This window comes from Apaloderma vittatum, unplaced genomic scaffold, assembly GCF_000703405.1.
Source record: "Apaloderma vittatum isolate BGI_N311 unplaced genomic scaffold, ASM70340v1 scaffold4253, whole genome shotgun sequence".
Lineage (NCBI taxonomy): Eukaryota > Metazoa > Chordata > Aves > Trogoniformes > Trogonidae > Apaloderma > Apaloderma vittatum.
Genome location: NW_009708452.1, coordinates 32,361 through 51,991, shown reverse-complemented (window position 1 = coordinate 51,991; position 19,631 = coordinate 32,361). Strand labels below are relative to the sequence as shown.

The window sequence follows — 19,631 nt, the reverse complement described above, 5'->3', positions numbered from 1 at the left end:
CGACACCAGAAAACGCCAGGAGGGGAAAGGCGGGGGCTCTTTGTGCCAAATGGCTTCTGCCTGGAGCAGGGAGGCCCCGGGGGAAGGCACAGTGTTAGCCGTAAACAAATACAAACTTGTTTATTTATTTCGTGACACCCTGAGGAGACGGAAGAGAGGGCATTAAGCGAGTCCTCAGTTCGATCGGTCAAATGATCGGGCTGTGATGAAGGCAAAAGCAAATAAAGATTGCTTAGAATCCCAGATTGGAAGGGACCTTGAAAGATCGTCTAATCCAACTGTCCTGCCAGAGCAGGATCACCTACAATAGGTCACACAGGAACGTGTCCAGGTGGGTTCTGAATGTCTCCAGAGAAGGAGACTCCACAACCTCCCTGGGCAGCCTGTGCCAGGGCTCTGGCACCCTCACACTAAAGAAATTGTTCCTCATGTTGAGGTGGAACTTCCTACGTTCTAACTTAAACCCATTATTTCTTGTTCTATTGCTGGGCACCACTGAGAAGAGATTCTGTCCTTCCTCTTGACACCCACCCCTCAGATATTTCTATACGTTAATAAGATCCCCTCTCAGCCGTCTCCTTTCAAGGCTAAACAGTCCCAGTTCTCTCAGTCTCTCTTCATAGGAGAGATGTTCAAGTCCCTTAATCATCCTCGTAGCTCTCCCTTGGACTCTCTCCAGTGGGTCCCTGTCTCTTGAACTGGGGAGCACAAAACTGGACACAGTATTCCAGGGGTGGTCTCACCGGGGCAGAGCAGAGGGGGAGGAGAACCTCCCTAGTGCTGCTGGACACACTTGTCTTAATGCACCCCAGGATCCCATTGGCCTCTTGGTCACAAGGGCACGTTGCTGTCCCATAGACAGTGTACTGTCCACTAGGACCCCAAGGTCTTTCTCCTTGGGGCTGCTTTCCAGCAGGACCACCCCTAATCTGTAGATGCTTAAACTCTGCATTTCCATATTGTGCTGGTTTGGGTTTAAGCATACTGCCCTTGAAAGGGTAAAGATGCTTTCAGGAAATAACATCCTTGTGCTATTTAATACCAGATTATCAAGGATGTGCCTTCTCACCAACTTACTTTTGGCCCACACCTCCCATGTATCCATGTCACAAGTGACATTTTGGTGCTACATCTGTTGACACTAGTGGGTACCCTCCTCTGAGATATGCACAGGACGCAGGTTCCGGCTCCAGCCCCGTGCTTTTGGGTTGCCTGGCCATCAGCAGCTGCTGCACCCACGCTCGGGCAGCGCGCTGGTGTTGGCCAGGGTTAATGCTTTATGAAAGAGACAACATAAGAGAAGCCAGGATTCATGTTCTTAGTGGACACCGTGCCTTGTCCTTGCAGGACAGTCAGAGGAGACCTAGTAAACAAGCGCAATGAACATTGTAATTACTCCTCACATATGAAAAGGTAAAAAAAAACTTCCTTCTTTAATGAAATTACTTTCCTTGTAGTTTGAAGGGCTTTACTTCCTTTACCTCTTAAAGCAGGCTGCCCTGAGTCTTGAATGGACATGAAATGGATGTGAGTGCTGGTCAATGAATAACTTGAAGTAGAGCTATAAAATGAACCAGTTTTATTTCTCTGACTCAGGAAGCTATTTCAGAGACAAAGAATACTTGTAAGAAACAAGATGTCTCATGCTGGAAGACGATACCAAGATAAGCAATACAGGCACCATGAGAACCATGGATCGGATAGATACGAGGAAGACAGAAGAGCAAGAAAACCATATCCATACAATGCAAGGTATTTACCACCTTAAAAAAACATATCACAGCGGGTCTATAATGTCTGTCGGTTTTGTTTGCTTTTAAACACCTTCACATTACAATAGTAAAGAAAGCATTTACGCAGCCTTGAAATCATGCTGAGCACGCCACATTTGGAATCAAGGAGCTATTTTCCACGTTGAATTTAAAGTTTTTCTTTGTATTGAGTTCTAGAGGGGGCAGAAAGATAGGCTGCGTGACACAATTTCCGGGGTTACCTGAATCAAGTTGGGTCACAAGTAGGTGAAGTGTGGCCATGTGTTGTAGTGCAGTTCCTGAAGAGGCTGGTCAGCAGGTGACAGCAAGACATGGCCAAGTATGCATTGGCAAGCTTGCCAAGGATGTATTGCTCAAATGAGAATATTACATGTTTGAGATGAGCACAGGAACTTACTGAACTCTCAGGTTGCTCCAGTTCAGCTGTGAACAAGTTCATATTAATCTAAACCAAAATTAATTTCGGTAGTCACACTCAATAAATGAGTCCTTATTTAAGGGTCTGAGGCTGTTTGTGGCACTTGATAGTGGGTCAGCCCCTATCACCGTAATAAGCAGATGGACTGTTAGGTGTGGAGTGACAAAGAAACTCTTAGGATGTTGCACTTCTGCTTCCAGCCTGGCCAGCCTGCAGTGTATTAGATGTGAGCTTAGGCTGTTTTCCTTTAAGGACATTAGAATCATAGAATCATAGAATGGCCTAGGTTGGAAGGGACCTTAGAGATCCTTTAATCCAACCTCCCTGTCATGGGCAGGGACGCCACCTCTCGACTAGACATTGTCTTTAGGGACTGCATGGTAGGACCACTGGCAAACTGACCAAGGCAGTAAAGTGTTAATGACTCCCGTTTAGTTTCCAGGGGCCTGATTGTACAGCAGTTTAAGAATAGAGGCAAAGAGGGAGAGGAAACAAATATAATTAAGATCACTGAGAAGCTAAAATACTGAAGTACTCCCTGGTAATCTGCATTTTAGAAAGAAAAACAGGTGGAGAGTAAAAGCAGCAGGGTGTGGACTAGAAGGAGGACTTATGGCTAAGTATAAAACATTTGGAATGTGGTAATCCTATTGTATTATGAAACTAACCAATGAATTTTTAAAATTTTTTAATAGTGAAAAATTGGAGAGAAATGGGAACAAAGGTCAGCCTAAGAATCATCCTTGGAGGCTGAGTGACTGTCCTTAGCAAAAGCAAAGTTCAGGAAGGGATACAGTGAAATTATCTTGAACATAGTAGAAGTGAGAACAGCAAATGGCATGAATATATTAATTGCACCGTGGAGAGAAAAAAGACAAGCTGATGTTTTGGGTGTTTTGGTTTTTTTCACATACAGCCTAATATAAGAAATGTGTGAAAGGATAGCTACAAATTAAAGCACCGCTTCTTAAAAAAGTGCATCTCTACACATCTTGGATTTTGCTGTTAGTTTTAAATGATTTGACACGTGGACTGAAAAGTGGTGAATGGATCTTAAAGGCCAACAGACCATCCCTGTGTCTGCTAGGGATTAGAGGAGGGAATTCAACACCTACAGATCTGTAATAACTGTGGAGATAATTCTTAGAGTCGAGCTGAAAATCTGCGGGGCACCAGCCCTCACTACAACTAATTGAAAAACTTTTCCCTCGGTTGTTTTGGTGGGGTTTGGCTTAACCTAACAACCCTGCTTAGCTCTCAGGACAAACCCAGCTGCTTTTTAAAGGAAATGTCAGTACTTTGGTGAAGACTCAGGCTGATTGACCAAAAGACCTGCAGATTCCATAATGAAATGGATGGGAAGAGTTTCATGGAAGCTTGTGATTTGAGTGCCTAATGCTTTCATCCCTTAGGAGCAAGGCTTTCCAACCAGAGTATTTCTCTTTCCAGATACATTTCTGTCTGAAACTCTATAGCACGCTTCCTCTCCTTGCTGAGGAGAAAGAGTTGCGTTGCCCAGAACTGGAAAGTCCTGAAGGAATACAGGAGCAAAAGTGGCCAGAATAGGCCAGTGTGAGAAAAAAAAAAGCATCTAAAAGAAGTAATTTTTTTTTCCCTAATTGTACTCTGTTGATGAACATTAGGGAGTTTTTGTGTTGTTTTGTTTTCTGGCAAGTAGCAGGATACAATAGAGAGAAGCAGCTGCATCAGAAGTACCAAAGGGATTGCTTTCAAGCTAACTGGAAGTCTTATAAATCACACAGCTTATTTAATTTATGTGACACAGCTGCACAGGATGCTTTGGTGGTTGCACAAGACACAGGACAAAGGTCAGAAAAATCAGAAATCTTTCAGCCAAATAGAGCTGTTGGCAAGTACATGCGATGTTAGCATTGGTCTTGTTGTTGAATGTCTTAATTAAAATATAAAAACTACAAAGAACATGATTTAATGTGGATGAATGCGATAATATTTGTAAGTTGAATCTGGGATTGGATGAAGATAAACAGTGAAGTGCAGTGATACTGGGAAGCAAAACTACAGTTGAAAATGCTGATCTGTGGATAAGAAATTCAAGATAAAAAACTGAATAGGAAGATGACTTTTAAAAATAGTAATGCTGCATAAGATTTTAAATACCCTGTAATAACACCATCATCCAGCTGTACCTTGAAAAGGACAAGCTCCAGTTCTCCTTAAAACGAGGGAGAACGTTTAGGTTAGACCAGGCACTCACAAAGCGATTTACAGCCAATGTTTCTTTTACCCAGAGCTTTAACTCAGTTTAAAAAGGGCAGTTTGCACTTTTAGAATAATTTAAATCTCACCAACTTTAAAAATCGTCAGGCTTCAGATATGGAGTGTCACGTCATTGCAGCAGAGTGGACAATTCCATTTTGAACTATACAAATGGAAAGTCTAATCAGAGACAGAAGAAAGTGATTTTTTGGGGTCGAGTTTAGATTCCCCTTCAAATATCATCAAAGACCTCAAAAAAATAAAAGAGGAACATTTAAATAGGCAACTTCCCCCCCCCCATTTTAAAATCCTTTTCTCTTTTAATAGCTTTTATTCTTTTAAAAGGCATCTTTGTGAAACATGGTAACTGGAAGTACAAACTTCATAAACCCCTTACCCATTAAATATTTGCATTACTTATGTGAAAGTATTTCTCATTTTTATTCTCTAGGCTGCGATGGACTAGCTAAAGATGTTTGGTTTTCATGAAAAAACTGTTACTCATTTTGATGGGAACAGGAACTCTCCCCACGCCCTCCTCCTCTTTGCTACCTTTTGCAAGTGTCCTAAACAATTCAGCCACCGTACTCAGTGAGTACACAGTTGTCCAAAATAAGAACGATGAGGTACAAATGTCCTTGTGAACATTGATTTACGCAAGTATTTGGGATATTTGCTTTCAAAACACGCAAGCAAAAAGATCAGACACCTATGAAGCAGGCTTAGCTGGTCCCACTAACAGGAGCGTCTGCCAGTTCCTCGTGTGCAGGAGAGAGAATGATCTAATCGATACACATTTGTCATTTACTGCATTGTAGGTCAGCAGGTGACACCCGCGGTGGCCAGCACTCACGGACTTCTCCTGTTTGCTCAGACCCTTACTCTAGACCCCCAGGAGCAGCACGGGAGTATCTTGGCCCGCTGCCAGAGCGTTCTCCTCCTCCCAAGGAAACCCTCTCGATGAAGTGTTCAAAGGTATGCACAACAAGAGGTATGTGAGGTTCTTACTGCCTGCCACCCACCCCTCTCCTTCCAAGGACTTCTCTTGGTTTTGATTTCTCTGTTCAGAAGCACAACAAAGTAAAGCTAGAGCAACATTTTAAAAAAACCCAAAAGCCAACAAAACAGGCTGGCAGAGTTAATGGATGGCATAGCCGCAGGTTACTAGCACATTTTAGGCAGCTAAAGCCAGGATTTATAGAGATATTTATCCACCTGAAAATGCATCTCCAGAATACACACCCAAAGCATCAGAGTGGGTCATGTGTGTAATCACCCAGGTTGCACAGCAAGAGTTAACCTTTGGGATTTAGGAATAAAATAGGTATTTGCGCCAGTAGGTAATTTAAAGGTGGCTGTTGCAGCTTTGATGCTAGTTTATTCCTAATACATTCTTCTCAGACTTTATCAACTTTGGATTTAATCCAGTCATCACCGATACATCTTTATAAAGCAATACTGCAGAAGACAAAACTGTTTTATGGACATGAATCCAATAAAGCAGCTCTTGAGAAATAAATCATTTTTTTTTCATAGCTAGAAAGTGACCACAACAAGCAGAGAAAGGGGTGTTAGTGTGGGAGGAAATCAGCCTTAACACTTAGTAAACTCGTTTCCATAAACTCAAAAAAAAGAGTTGCTAAAATATCCATTGCCCCTTTAAAGTTTTCGTTTTTTCAGAACAATGAGCATTCTCACCTTGTTCGTAGGAAAGGTCCACTGTAGTCCGAGTTGAAACTTGCAGCCAGGTGCAGAGTCTTTAGCCAGAGTCTATAAACAGCCTCTCGGTGTCTTCTAGTAGAGACGCAAATGAAGAGTTTAGTTGTTGGAAGTAAATTAAAATAGGTAATGATAGATGATCTAAAGGAAAGTTAAATAACACAGTCAGTTTGCTCTTAATATTTCTTCATATGTGAATATGTCAACAATTTTCAGAGTAGCTGAACTATTTTAGCTCAGTGGTTTGAGCACGGTGCTGACAACGATGACAACACCGAGATCGTGGGTTCGATTCCCACTCGGTCCCCATGTGTTGCCTGATCTAGTCAAGAGGTGGCGTCCCTGCCCATGACAGGGAGGTTGGACTAGATGATCTCTAAGGTCCCTTCCATTCTAGGCCATTCTATGATTCTATGACTTTTCTCTTATAAGTATGTTCAGTGTTACCGTGAGGGTAACAAAGCGCTGCCCGGAAAGGTTGTGGAGTCTCTCTGGAGACATTCAAAACCTGCCTGGACGCGTTCCTGTGTGACCTACTGTGGGTGATCCTGCTCTGGCCGGGGGTTGGACTAGATGTTCTTCAGAGGTCCCTACCAACCCTTGGCATTCTGTGATTCTGCGTAATTCTGTGTGATTATTTGTATGCAGTCTATTTTTCATCTTGAGGAAGTTTTACTCCAGCAGTTAATGATACAGAGCCACACTAATCCTTAACAGAATCACAGATTTGCCCAGATTGGAAAAGACCTTTAAGATCATCAAGTCCAATCATTAACCTAACACTGACAAGTCTATGACTAAACCATATTGCTAGGCACTACGTCTTCCTGAATTTTATCCCTGGTAAAACTGCATCAGTTTTTTATTCAACAATACTAAATTACTTCGGCTTGTCTGAGAAGCTCTAGAAAACTCTATGCCATATTTTATCACAGCTTCAGAAAAATGAAGTGGCAAATTATGTTTAATTTTCAGTTTCACTGGTTGTTTAGACTTATGTATAGCTTAAAGTGACTTGCTGTTTTGTTTGTTTGTTTTTTTCTCTGCATTTGCTTCTCATTATTTCAGTGCATTAAACATCATTAACATTTTCAAAATGTCCTAGTTTTGGATGCATCAGTTGACGATGATGATTTCACTCCCACACCTCCCCCAGGTATTGCTCAGTATTTTCCGAAAATTTAATGTCTGAGCTTGCAGTGGAGGAGGGAAAAGAGATCATGTAGGAAAAAACCCCTTTAATTAGCAATTTTATTTCAAAAAATGACATACTGGAGGTTGGTCAGATGACGAGAATGTTACTCCCGTTTAATTTTTGAAAATACCAAGATTAAGCGGAATTTCCTAGAATTGTTTTGCAGAATTCTGTATTCCCTGCAGTCTAAGTAAAATGTTTTAAATGAAAAGCTACATGAATTCTTTACTAAGCAGTCAGTAGATGTGAGCTACAACTTCTTACAGCATGAAAGATTCCTGCAAATACTTCTTATCCATCCCTTTCTTTTGCCAATGATTTATCAGCACTCTGGTGAAATTCCCCCTCTCAGTTCATCATAATTCTAAACCAAACTAGTATCAAATAAGGCCGGGAAATCAGTGATATACTGCAGTCTTTTCCAAACCAACAACTGAAGTGTGAACCTTAGTTTCTGACCGTGCATCACTCCACTTTCACTATGGTGTTTTGTGTTTGGTTTGTGTTTTTTTTAATTTCACTCAGCAAACATGCTTACGCTTTTTGTGCATATTGACCATTTTGGCAAAGCAGAGAGGAATTCTAAACAACCAGAGCCCTGAGAAGTATTTGCTTCACCCAGATACTGCCCCTTTCATCCATACTTTTCACCACCAACATCCCAAAAAGCTAAAGCCGAATTTCAGAAATAGGCAGTTATTTTTGCAGGGATCCTTTGAACACCTTAGCTGCGTGCAGTAGTAGCAGAAAAAAGAACACTGTTCTCCTATTTTTGTTATTCCCACCTTCCCTTCTTAGTCCCTGCCCCCTTTTTTTCCCCTCCTACAACTGCATTAAGAAAATAAACCCCAAAATAACCCCAAAATAATGGAAGAAAACTGATACTGACTTCTTTTGCTGGTAGGAACATATGATACCGTCTGAGAAACTTCAAAACATTCTGCTCCTTTTTAGTCCTATCATCTTGAAAACGGGAGAAAAGTCTGTTAAAATGCTGTCTAAGCAATACCTGTTTATTCAGAGCCATTCGGGTAGGATCATGTGGCTGGCAGTACTGAATCATATGAGGCACCTAATGATGCATCTTCTCAAACAATGTACTAGGGTGCCAATTTAGGACTGTCAGAGTTTGGACCAGTAGAGAGTGAGCAGTTCTCTGGAATACTCTCCAAACTTCACATTGGTGGAATTTTCTGAATTGGAAAACTTCTCTTTACAGACCTGTCAGGTTTGTTTAATCCTTTTCTGAACCCCCCTTTTGAATGTTTGGCCACAATATCTTCTGACAAAGAGCTCCACAGGTTTTTGGGCCACGTGAAGTACTACTTTCTTCATTAGAACACTTTAAAGCAGGCGCCTCCAGTTCTGGTAGTATTCAGTATGGGTAGTGATAATCTCTTGCCGATCTACAGTTTACAGGTTCAAAAGGCAAAGGAAACACAGAAGTCTGCCACCTTCTGTTTCTGTGAGGGAGACTTAAGGAACAGCTTATAGTCTGGTGTCAAACTGTTTAGATGCTCTAGATAATTATATGGCAATTGGAAATAAACTGTTCACAATAAAGACAAACCTTCCATCAACTGCAGAACTGCTGCTTGCAGTAACTGTTTCTTACAACTTGTGCACAGTAGCACATGCCGTTTAAAGCAGCACATGCTGACAACAACAAGAGTTTTTTTGCCTGGGGATACTTGGAGCTGAAATTGTTTCGTAAGGAAGAAATAAACTTGCTTTTCACAGGACAGGTAAAATTTCTCTAGATCTCTCTTCTGCGTAGAAAAACTAAATGAGTCATCATATTTGCCTTTCAAAGGACTCCCCTCAGCTCCTTTGAATATATAATCAGAGTCAGTGCTTTTTGTTACCAGAGGGAATGCAAGAAGCGTTGAAGGCTTCCTTCACCTTAGAGAGGGCAAAATCTGAGTCGAACCCAAGAGTGAATTGTGGATCTTGAATTGATCATAGATATTTGGTCACTTGACCTTGAAGAAAACTTTTCTTTTTACTTTGCATATTGTTGTGAAAGAGGCAGAGCAGTGCAATTCCAGGATAATGTTCCCTTTTGTTTTGCTTAAACAGTGTAGGTAAACTAAGTTTCTCCCATCTTCGGTCACTGTGTGACCCAGGAGGCGCCAGCACTTCTGCAGTGTATGGATAGAATTGTACTATGCTTGACATAATTTCCGACCTAAAAAATATTTTTTTCAGTTCTACAACCCACTTGGCATTTAAGGGAGCCAGCACAAAAAAGGTTAGAAAACAGTTTTGGCGGGGGGAGCGAGTATAATTGAATCCCTGTTCTTTGCTGCCATGAATACAGCTCTGCACCATGAATAGTGTCAGATTTCTTAAGCATATTGTAGGCACTTCCAAACAATCATGCCTTTAGCCTACATTCTAACATCCACAATTGTTAAAAACTTCAAACCAATTTCCTCTCAGAAAAAGACATCATTATGGTTTTTAAGAACAAGAAAAGTATTGAATTTCAAGTATAGCCAGGAGGAAATATCAAACTGAATTTATTTGGAGGAGGAAATGGAATTAGGGAGTAACAATGACTTTCTCCAGGATATATTCATGCATTAACAAGCCAGCATTAATTGAAATATAAACATCTATAAGCTTTTGTTTTTACAAAACATAGTCAAGGTTTTTTTTTCTTTTTTCCTGTAGCTATGCATGCTGGCAAATACTCCTAGACTGGAAAAAAATACTGAGACAGAAAGTGACCCTTAAACACAGGGTTCACACTAGTAGACACTTGGTTTGAGTTAGGCCATTGTTCATACCCATTACACTGCTGCTGTTTTGTTGCTCTGTTATGTCCTGACACCCTTCTTCTTGGGGTCAGACACAGGAAGGGAAAAGCGTTTTGCAGAGCGTTTGTGCCCCTTCCAGTGCAGTGGAGGTGCTGGGGGAGAAGAGTGGGCTGCAAGAGGCACCGGGCTGAAGTAGAAGACCTCCTGTAGCTTGAGTGACGTGCATTCAAAAACACCGAAGGGTCAGTAAATGTTCTAAACCCAGATATCTTTGTGGGTGAAAAGAAGCATTTGACCAGCACGTTGAGCAGCACGTTAGATCTTTTCAGCAGCGGTCAGCAGAATTCCTGCCTTTCCGTGGAAGCACCCAATCGGATTAGAAACTACTGTATTTTGTGGTCACTATCTTTACATTTGCCCCTACAGTCTGCTGTGCTCAGCTCCTTTAAATTGTGCTCAGAGCTGTCATGGGCTGTGCCCATGGCAGTTAATTTCAACATGTTTCTGCTTTAAGAAGGGAGCACTAAGGTCCCCTGTAATCTCATCGTAATTAGATGGCTTCCCCCTCCTATCCGTTACAAAATTTATCTTAAATACAGTGTGACTAACAGACTGAATTTGCCATCAAGTTTTTTAATCTTGCAATTGTGAAGACAGAGGATATTAGTAGTGGGAACTGGATGGAGCTGCACAGATTAGAATAATCCCACTTTTTCAAAATGCTTAATTAAAATTGCGCAGTAAGAAGATACAGTGGCAGAGCTGCAGGTAACGCTCCTGTTCTGAAGTTAAAAGCGTTTCACTTGGAGGGAGGTCCTGTTTAGTGTGAAATACAAATAACCACGTGCAGTTAGCGCTGTAAAAACATGCAGGGGAGCTGCACTAGTTGTAGATGCCAAATGTTACCTTTAGCAAACTGTTGCCTTGCCAACACATACGTGACTTCACTCTGCCCACAGCTTCATGGCACTTTTTTTTCCATCCACCTTTTGGCATTGTGCTGACACAAAAACTGCTGGGTTTAGAGAGGGGAGAACTACAACTGAGGAGACTCACTTATGTTAGCAGGGGAAGACAGCAGCAAATTTGATGTCAGCTGTTAGATGTGCGTTAGAGACTAGTCAGTGCTTCCCAACTGGGAGATCTTAGTTAAGCTTGCGCTCTACCAGTACAGAACTGGAGTTGTACCATCACTCCTGTAAGACCACTGGGTTTGCTTTCCCCACATCTGACCCAAACTCTGTGAATGAAGAAAAGCTCTTCTCTTTAAAAGGTGGCTCTCAAAGCTAATTGATACAGCAGAGTGTTCGATGAACATAGCTCTATTTCTGGAGCAGGTGACCTTAGCTCACTTAAAGGATAAAAATCTACCCTGTCAGGAATGTGGCTCACCAGGTGTGACAACCCACAACTGGTGAAGTGAATGAGAAGCTCAGGTTCTCAGGTCCCTCCAACCTGACCTACCTTCAGCTAGGCTGTGATTGCTTAAAGAGCAACAATACCCCAATCTTTGTCCTTTCTACAGGCGGCTCAGTTTCTGTTCAGGTGGAGGGAGTGGCTGTGGAAAGCTGGCATAAGGAACAAGAGTGTTTCCTTGTTTTCTGGATTCTTTTTAATAAAACAAACAAAACAAACAAGAACCTCCTGCAAGTTTGATTCGATACCAAGATATTTCTTTACTACTTGAAAGAACTAAGGATACGCTAGGAAGAATAAAGGCCTTTTCCTGAAACACAGAACGTGAGGTGACTGTCTAGAGACCTACCAGTGCTACAAATACGTGGTGCAGCCTTTTACAGCCATTGCATTTAAATCAGGTTTGCCGAGCGCTACAGTTGAACGCAAGACCTTTTGCTTCCCGCCCTCTCCAAAATTATGGAAGGTGACTCGTGCTCGGTTAACAGGAGAGAAATCAGGAACATGCTAGAAGTAACTCTTTAAAGAACTACTGGGAACAAATAAACCAAAGCTGTTGTTCCCAGGCAGGGGCTGGGCTGTATTGAAACCGTGTCCTGATGGCAAGTAAATCTTTGTGTCCCGCAGTGGTGAGAAACTATGGGGATAAAGGCTGATGCAGTAGATCTACAAATTAAATCCACCCTTTCCTGTGAAAATTGGAGAGTGCTGTTTAGAGGATGGCAGGGTATTAAGGAGAAGGAATAGAGCAGATGGGACAGTAATTCTTTCAGGGAAGACGATACAGAGAAAAAAAAAAAAAAGGCAATACATTTGGATGTGAGCACTCCGAGTGTGAATCTAAGGCTTCTCTGAATCATTAAAAACAAGGCTGGTCGTCCTTTGAGATTGCCTAACAGAGTGATTATCTTGACTAAAGAGGGACAACTTATTAAAAGATAATAGTAAGTTTTCTTTCTAGAGCACATAAATCATTTCTTTTCCCCCAGTTTTTAACTATTTTTCCATCAATTTCTAATAAGACAGATATCTCAAATGAGCATAAGTATGTTGGCCACTTATGTGCCATTTAAATTCATTTGGCTCTGAATATGTAATTCCCTTGGGTCCTTTGAAAAGCCAAGATTCTGTTGGTGTTACATTGCCTAACTCATGAGGTTTAGGGTTGGGTTGGGTTTTCCCTGCCTTTGAGCATTACTCTGTTAGAGAGATTTTAGCATAACTCAGTGAAAGCTAAATCCCACGACTGGCTAAAGAACACAGAGACCTACAAAAACAATGGTGGGGTTGGGGCTTAGGGGGGATTTGTTTGTTTACGGCAAAGCTGTGTAGTGCTCTGATCCCGGATCCCTGAAGATGGCTGAATTCTTGTTACTGGTTTCAGGAAGATCTTGCTTTGTACTGCTATACTTAAAGGGAATAGTACCTTTAGCAAGATGTTTTAATACTTTGCATCCAGATTTAATATTTTTAATATATTGTAACTGTTGTCTCCATTTCATTTCCCTTGTTCGGTTCACCACTGTTTTGGTTTCTCCCCACTTCTGTCATATTTTTTCCCCTTCCAAATGCAGAAAAAAAGCCCCTCTTTTCTTTGGCATTTTCTCTCTTTTCGCCCTTATCTATTCCTCCCACCGCCAACGCAGTTTCGCAGAGGGGTGACCAAAGCTGCGTGCTGAGCTGTGCCTTTACTCTCTGGGGAGCGCCAAACCTGCAATGGCAAGAGAAGTTCAGCATTTGAGATCCTTTTCAGGACTGACTGCTGCTTTTGTGAGTCACTATATATGGTCAAAATACTTGTCTACTCCTTTGGAAAAAAAAAAAGATTACTTCTGAAAAGCAGAAAGCTACTCAAACTGGGAAAAACACCAAAAGACAACTTTCAACGAGAAAGGCTGAGAGAATTGTTTTTAACACGTGTGTTGTAGCCTCTCACTCGTACTGCCCCTTCTCTTGGAGCATCTCCTGACAGGATGCGGCACTGACCTGTGCATCTGCTGCCCTGCCGTGGAGTCCAGTGGTCCCAGGGGCTGCAGCCACGTGCTGCTGCTCTGGTCCCGGTGGTACATGGCCTGCAGAGGAAGCAGAGGGAGAAAGTAAGACAGAACGAAGAAGGGCAAACATAAATAATGCCTTAGAAGTACACAGGGATGTTGAGGTAATGATACCAAAAGAGTCAGGAGAAAGAGTTGTGTGCAGAAAAAAGTGACTACTGTGCCAAGACGCAGTGAAGTGAGACACTTTGAAATGTTCCTCTATTAGTCAAGCCCTGCAGCTTCGTTCATGTCAACTGCAGAAACAAACGTAAATTGGCCATTTTGCCTTACATACACACATACACACTGTGTTCCTGACGCCCGAACCATGGGGTCATCCTTCTGCGGTGCCTGGATGAAAATGACACTTCGCAGCTTCCGACCCGTGAGACTCAAGCACACGGTTGTGTTACTGGGTACCACACAGGCAGCTGTGGTGGAGTTTTATGAGGCGGAGCGCGCAGGTTTAAGAGCTTGCCTCACCTGAAAGGAGAGTTTCTGGTATTTCTCTGTTCCTGGCTGTGTTGTTTCCCCTGCTAAACTCATGCCAGCACAATTGCTCATCAGATAGCTGTGAGTCACTTCGAGTTGTTAAAGTTGCAGGAAAAAACAGCAGCATGCAAGAAAAGAGTTGAATCGTTTCCTGCCATTTTAATTTATTAAAACAGCTCATGGAAGGGCCCAGTGCTAGACCAGAGTTACTGCTGGGCAGGGGAGAAAAGTGGTGCCTGCCCAGCCAAGGGTAGGCGCCGCTAGGTCAGCCGCCTGTGGGTGTGTACCCTGGCTGCTTTGCTTGACATCTGAGGCCACCATTTGACAGAAAACAAACCCATTGATCAGTGAGTTAATACCATGGCAATAGCCCAGAATCCACCTGGATTGGAAGGGAAAGAAAAAGTGGACAGTAGATTAATAGTATAAATTGGAAGGCTGCTGTTTGTTATAGCAGGAAGCCAACTCACAGCAAAAAAAGTCTGGATTCAGAGAAAATTAGTAAGAACGTTACCTCGAAGTTACTCCCTGCTGCAGATTTAGATTTTATAGAACGAACAAAACAATTCTGTGTAAAACTCTGGCAAGGCCCACTACCTTTTAGATTGCAGCCATTCTCTTCACCTTCAGTGGTGGAAAGCGGTGCGGGAAGGGAGCACGGGAAAGGAACTGGGGGAGCTGGTGTAGCTAACGGGCCCGTGACAGGAGTGGGGGCAGCACAGACTCCACAGCACAGCTCTTCGTGCGCTGCTTGACATCGGTCACTGCTAGCTGGGGTGTGGGAGCGTGCCTTGGCAGAGCCAAGATCCAAAACTTAACTGTCGTTTTATCCCTTATTTCTCAAGTCTGCCCATCCTGTTTATACTAGTGTAGTAGGATTGGGTATCGGCTTGTAACTAGCACAGATCAAGTCTGCACAAGGCTTTTGGGGTATCCAGGTCAAGATCTGAACATAGTGTAGGGCCTAATATTTCTGTCAGAGCCCGATGATTGTACAAGGCCCCAGGGATTTCCACTAAACAGCTGCTGGTTTCACAAACCCTGCTGGCTGTCATCACGGACCTGTAACTCACAGCTTCGTTCTACATACTGCTTATCATTTTAGGATTTTCTTTAATACCGGAGGCTTTGTGGCTGCACTTAAACCCCAACACACACACATGTTCATCCCTGTGATGCAAATAACTGGTGGAGTAACTGCTAGTGAACCTCTCTCTGTTGTTTAGTTACTCTAATCAGTTCTACAGCAGGTGTGTATGAAAACTGTACAGGTACACACAAAACCTGTCTGACCTGAACGCCCTGTCTTAAGGAAATTTTTCAAGGATGCCATAAAAGCAGCTACTGCTGCAGTTAAAAATACAGTAGACCTAGGTCGTTCATATTTGTCATCCCCTGAGCAAAGAGACACATTCTGCCAGCAGTTGGCTCAGTGAAGTTAAGGGTTGCATACAGAATTTATGTGGATATATAGGAAGTTTTGGAGCAGTGTCATTGAGGATTGGGGTCAGTTATAAATGTGGGGAGGTTAGCAGCAGGTGCTGACTACTTTGACAACAGAAAGTTGCTTTTTCCAAGGCTCAGCAAGGTGATGTACAGGAAAAGTCACTGGTCAGCAGGTTAGAGTGCCTCACCAGTCACAGACAGAAAGGAAATTCTGAAGACAGCAGAATAAGAAAGCTGACTGGTCATGAATTCCCAACTTCCAAGTTCCCAAACAAATCTAAAATTTATGTTTCCCTTAATCAAATTGTCTTTCCTCCCTGTAGGCTTGTAAGAACCACTTCCTGATGAAGCATCTATGAAATCAGTAGTCGGCCCTTAAAAAGGGAAGTGGCCTTCTGCGGCCAACGCTTTCCAAGGGCCCTGAGGACCTCAGTTGACTCTTTGTATTTGGAAGTCATATTGTACAGCTCAACTGAGCAGACAAAAAAATATCTGATCCAGTTCCAGTAAATGTCCTGTACAGCTACTGTTCTTTCAAAATATTTTGCAGAGTCCTGGGTAAAGTGATGTCTCTGTAGCCATTAAAAGTGTTGAGTCTTTTGGCTGCATTGTGTGAATTTGGTACAAGGAGTACCAAATCCTGTCTCATGGACCAAGATTTAAATTTCTCTTTACATTTAGCTTCACAAATACTTCCTTTGAAATGCTTGAAGCTTCCTGAACAGGTTTGGTAACCAGCGTGGTTATTGCCCTGCTTCACAGAAATGGTTGTGTGGAAAGGTCAAGGAAAAGTCACCCTGTCATGCAGAAATCAGCGTCACCTAAGGAACACGTACACAGAACTGCACGTGCACAGAACTGCCTGCTTTACCAAATTGTGTTTGAGATACGAAATCTATATCTGAATGCACATGTGCATGTACACACACACACACAGACTGAAACATGCTGAGCCTCACATATTCTGTTCCCAGGTGTTACCACCATGATCACTGCCCGCTTTGTGTTTGTGGGTTGGCTTGCAAGGCCACGATGGGAATGGGCTCGGTACCTACCTGCAGCTGCATGAGCAGCGCTGAGGGGGACCAGGCTGGGTACAGGGGGAAGCAGAAACTCCTGAAGTGGCCAAAGGCCCTTTTAAAACCATGGCAAGCACCTTCCCTTGAAGAGCAAGTGGCAGCAGGAAGGTGCTTGGTACCTCGGCCCTCCGTGGGGAGAATAAGAAGGGGCAGGACGGGAATATCCGATAATCCTTCATGGTGGCTGTCACTGGCTTTCTTTGATTAGAAGCATCTGGCAACACAAGAGAGAAATTTGTCTTAATTCCTTTGCGTGCTGCTTCAGCCCTGTCTTTTCAAGCTCACACAGCCTTGACAGCAACTGAGCCATTGCTCAAGAGGAAAAATGCCATGCGGATCAATGTTAGCAGCACAGAATTAAAGTCTGTATTCAAAATGCAGATCCTGCCCCACTTTAAAGACAAATATAGGGCCGCTTTGTCGAAAATCTTGTGTTCTTGGCTGTTGGACTGCAATGGAATAATAAGATTCACAATTCTGTAATTAACTTCAGAACTTGAGGAGCAACACACGTGATAACACTAGAGGTTTTAATTTTCCGAATAGGCAACTCTAGCCATGCTACGCTTCAACATCCATCATGTTTACTAATCTTAGTCTGACCCCTAGTGAGCTGTCACAGAATAATCAGATTTATCTAACACATGCTGCACCTTCCTGACAGGCAACTACTGCAAAAAGAAGTAATTTATCCACCTTTCCCCCCCCCTTTAAAAAGTTGGTTACCTTTATTGGTAGCATTACATTTAAAAAAAAAAAAAAAAGGAGACTCAGCTCCGCAGGCATAAGGCTTTCTCGTGAAGGATGGGGTGTGGAAGAGAACATGTGATCCGATATCAAATTCATTTAAGTTACCTCCACTTAGAAGGTGTTTTTTGCCTCCTTCCCCTCCTCCTTTTTTGTGCAGTCAGGAATTGCTTCTTCAGATTTATGAAGAGAATTTTATCTCTGAAGGAGATGAAGTTACATCTGGTTAGATAACAAGTGTAAATTAACAAACACTTAGACAAAAAAAAAAGGGTGTAAGTTAAAGTAGTAAACACATTTTAAAGAACCTGAATAATTCGCACAATGTTTTAGGCCATTAGAAGCTTCTAGATTTTTGTCAGCTTTCACCTCAGCATTTTGTTCATGCTGGATATTTCTTGCTTAGTGTGTTTATGCCAAGTAGTTACAAGCCAAAATACAATCACTGCGTGCTTGCCTTGGCAATAACACAAGCACAGTAAAATTTTTATGGATTTCTTTCCCCGCATGAAGATCCATTTATCAAGCACCCTGACAAATTAAAAAAAGTAATTTGCCCAACCTCAGAAACGTTCCCACAAGAGCTTGCATTTTTTTTTCTTTTTTAGAGCAGCGCTCTTCTGTAGCTGTAGCCAAGAGGACTTCCTCACTGACAGCCCTTCTCTATGGTTTGGGTTTGATTCTGTCACCCCAGGTTTGCGTAAGACATGATTTTGACACCTATTCCCATCTTTCTGCTCCTGACAGGCATTTTGAAGTTCGTGGAAATCACGGTGAACCTGCTGGTGCTGATTTGCGTGGCCGCTGCCCAAGCCTCTGTTGCGGGCTTCACGTCCCTCGGCGGCTTCGGCATCGGGTCCTTTAGCCTGAACTCGGCCTATAGCCCCTTCGAGGGCACGGAGCTGCAGGAGGTGAGGGAGCTGGACATGCAGTTCACCCAGATGAGAGCCCCTTGCGTGTATGGCGGGGTAGCCTTCAGCTTAACAGCAGCGGTGCTCACCCTGGTCTTCCTCGTCGTGGGGGCAAAGCCCATCCAGCAGCTCAGGGTCGGGCTGCTGGCAGGAGAGTGTGCCTTCAGCGTGCTGGCCGGCATGGCGTACGTTGTGGCTGTTGGCCTCTACCTGCATTTTGTCAGCCAGGTGAACTCCACAGACGTTTGTAAGAGGCGCGAGAGGCTGTACGCGCGCCGTGGTTACACCTCCATGAACTGCGTGGTCCAGGGCGGCGATGCAGCCGTCGGCCTTTTTGGCGTCGCTGCTGCCTGTTTGTACTTTGCCAGTTTTGTGGTCTGTGTTCTCGCTATCCGAACCGTCCGGGACTTCCAGAAACAGATGGCCAAGATTCAGCACAGTCCCAAAAGCAGCGTTGGAAGCAGAAGTGACAGAAACCACCGTGTCATCCACAGGACCTCTGAAAGTTCCCACAACATCCCGGCTCTTGCCACGTTAGTGTGAAGTCAGCTCTGGGACTGTGCCAGAGAGCTGGAGCTTCAGCAAGGGACAGACACTGGGTGTCAACATGCTAAACAGGCGACCAGACCCTGATGTTGCCCTACAGGATGCTGAAGTGTGTGTCGAACCACCAAGTGTAACAATACAGCTATAACATGGCGTAATAAAATTGACGTTGAGCAGATGTTTTAACAGGGTTTTTTGCATCAGTCTCTCAGGCTGGACTCCCGCATTTAAAATGTGCTTGATGGCAACGTTTTCATCTTGCACAGAGCAAATCCAAACAGCGATGGGGGGTTAACAGGTTGCAACTGCGGTGCTGCCAAACTTACACTAACAACTGTTCCTTTCCTCTCCCGTGATAGAAGGAACTGAATCCACAGCTGGGATGGGCAGCCCTCAACAGATCCTGGTGCCTTACACCACACTGCCCATAAAGCAAAGTACATGCAAATGCTTTTCTGAATCCCAGCCGAAGCTTCGCTTGTGACCTGTTCTGCTTGGGCTGGTGAAGTGTTTCATCTTTTCAGTCACGGGGGTTGGCACATGCCCATCGCGTGCTCCCCAAGGAATGCTGGTGGGAGGAACTAGGTGCCATTTCACAGGCAGCGTTTTGGTCCTCCTCCAGTTCCCTCCAGTTTTCCCCATCTCACTGAGTGCAGATCAGCACCCGAGAGGCAGCACAGCACGTTAGTCAGCTGCCAGCTTAGCAAAGATACCGCTTGCTTCTGTAACCACCTAAACAAGGCTGGGCTTGCTGACGCCACAGCCAGTGGTGGGCAGTGCCCGAGGTGGGAACATGCTGGCTGTCCTGGAGTTTTCCATGAGAATGCTGTAAAAGTGACAAAGTACATGTGTCC

General features: G+C 43.4%; 1 protein-coding gene across 1 annotated transcript; it reads left to right on the top strand.

Moving 5' to 3' along the window:
• The first annotated feature begins 13,884 nt into the window (after window positions 1-13,884).
• Window positions 13,885-18,774, top strand: LOC104271767 (MARVEL domain-containing protein 3-like). Its single transcript, XM_009866549.1, has 2 exons — window positions 13,885-14,020; window positions 18,068-18,774. Exons 1-2 carry the CDS (start codon window positions 13,885-13,887, stop codon window positions 18,772-18,774), a joined length of 843 nt encoding a protein of 280 aa, XP_009864851.1.
• Window positions 18,775-19,631: the final 857 nt, after the last annotated feature.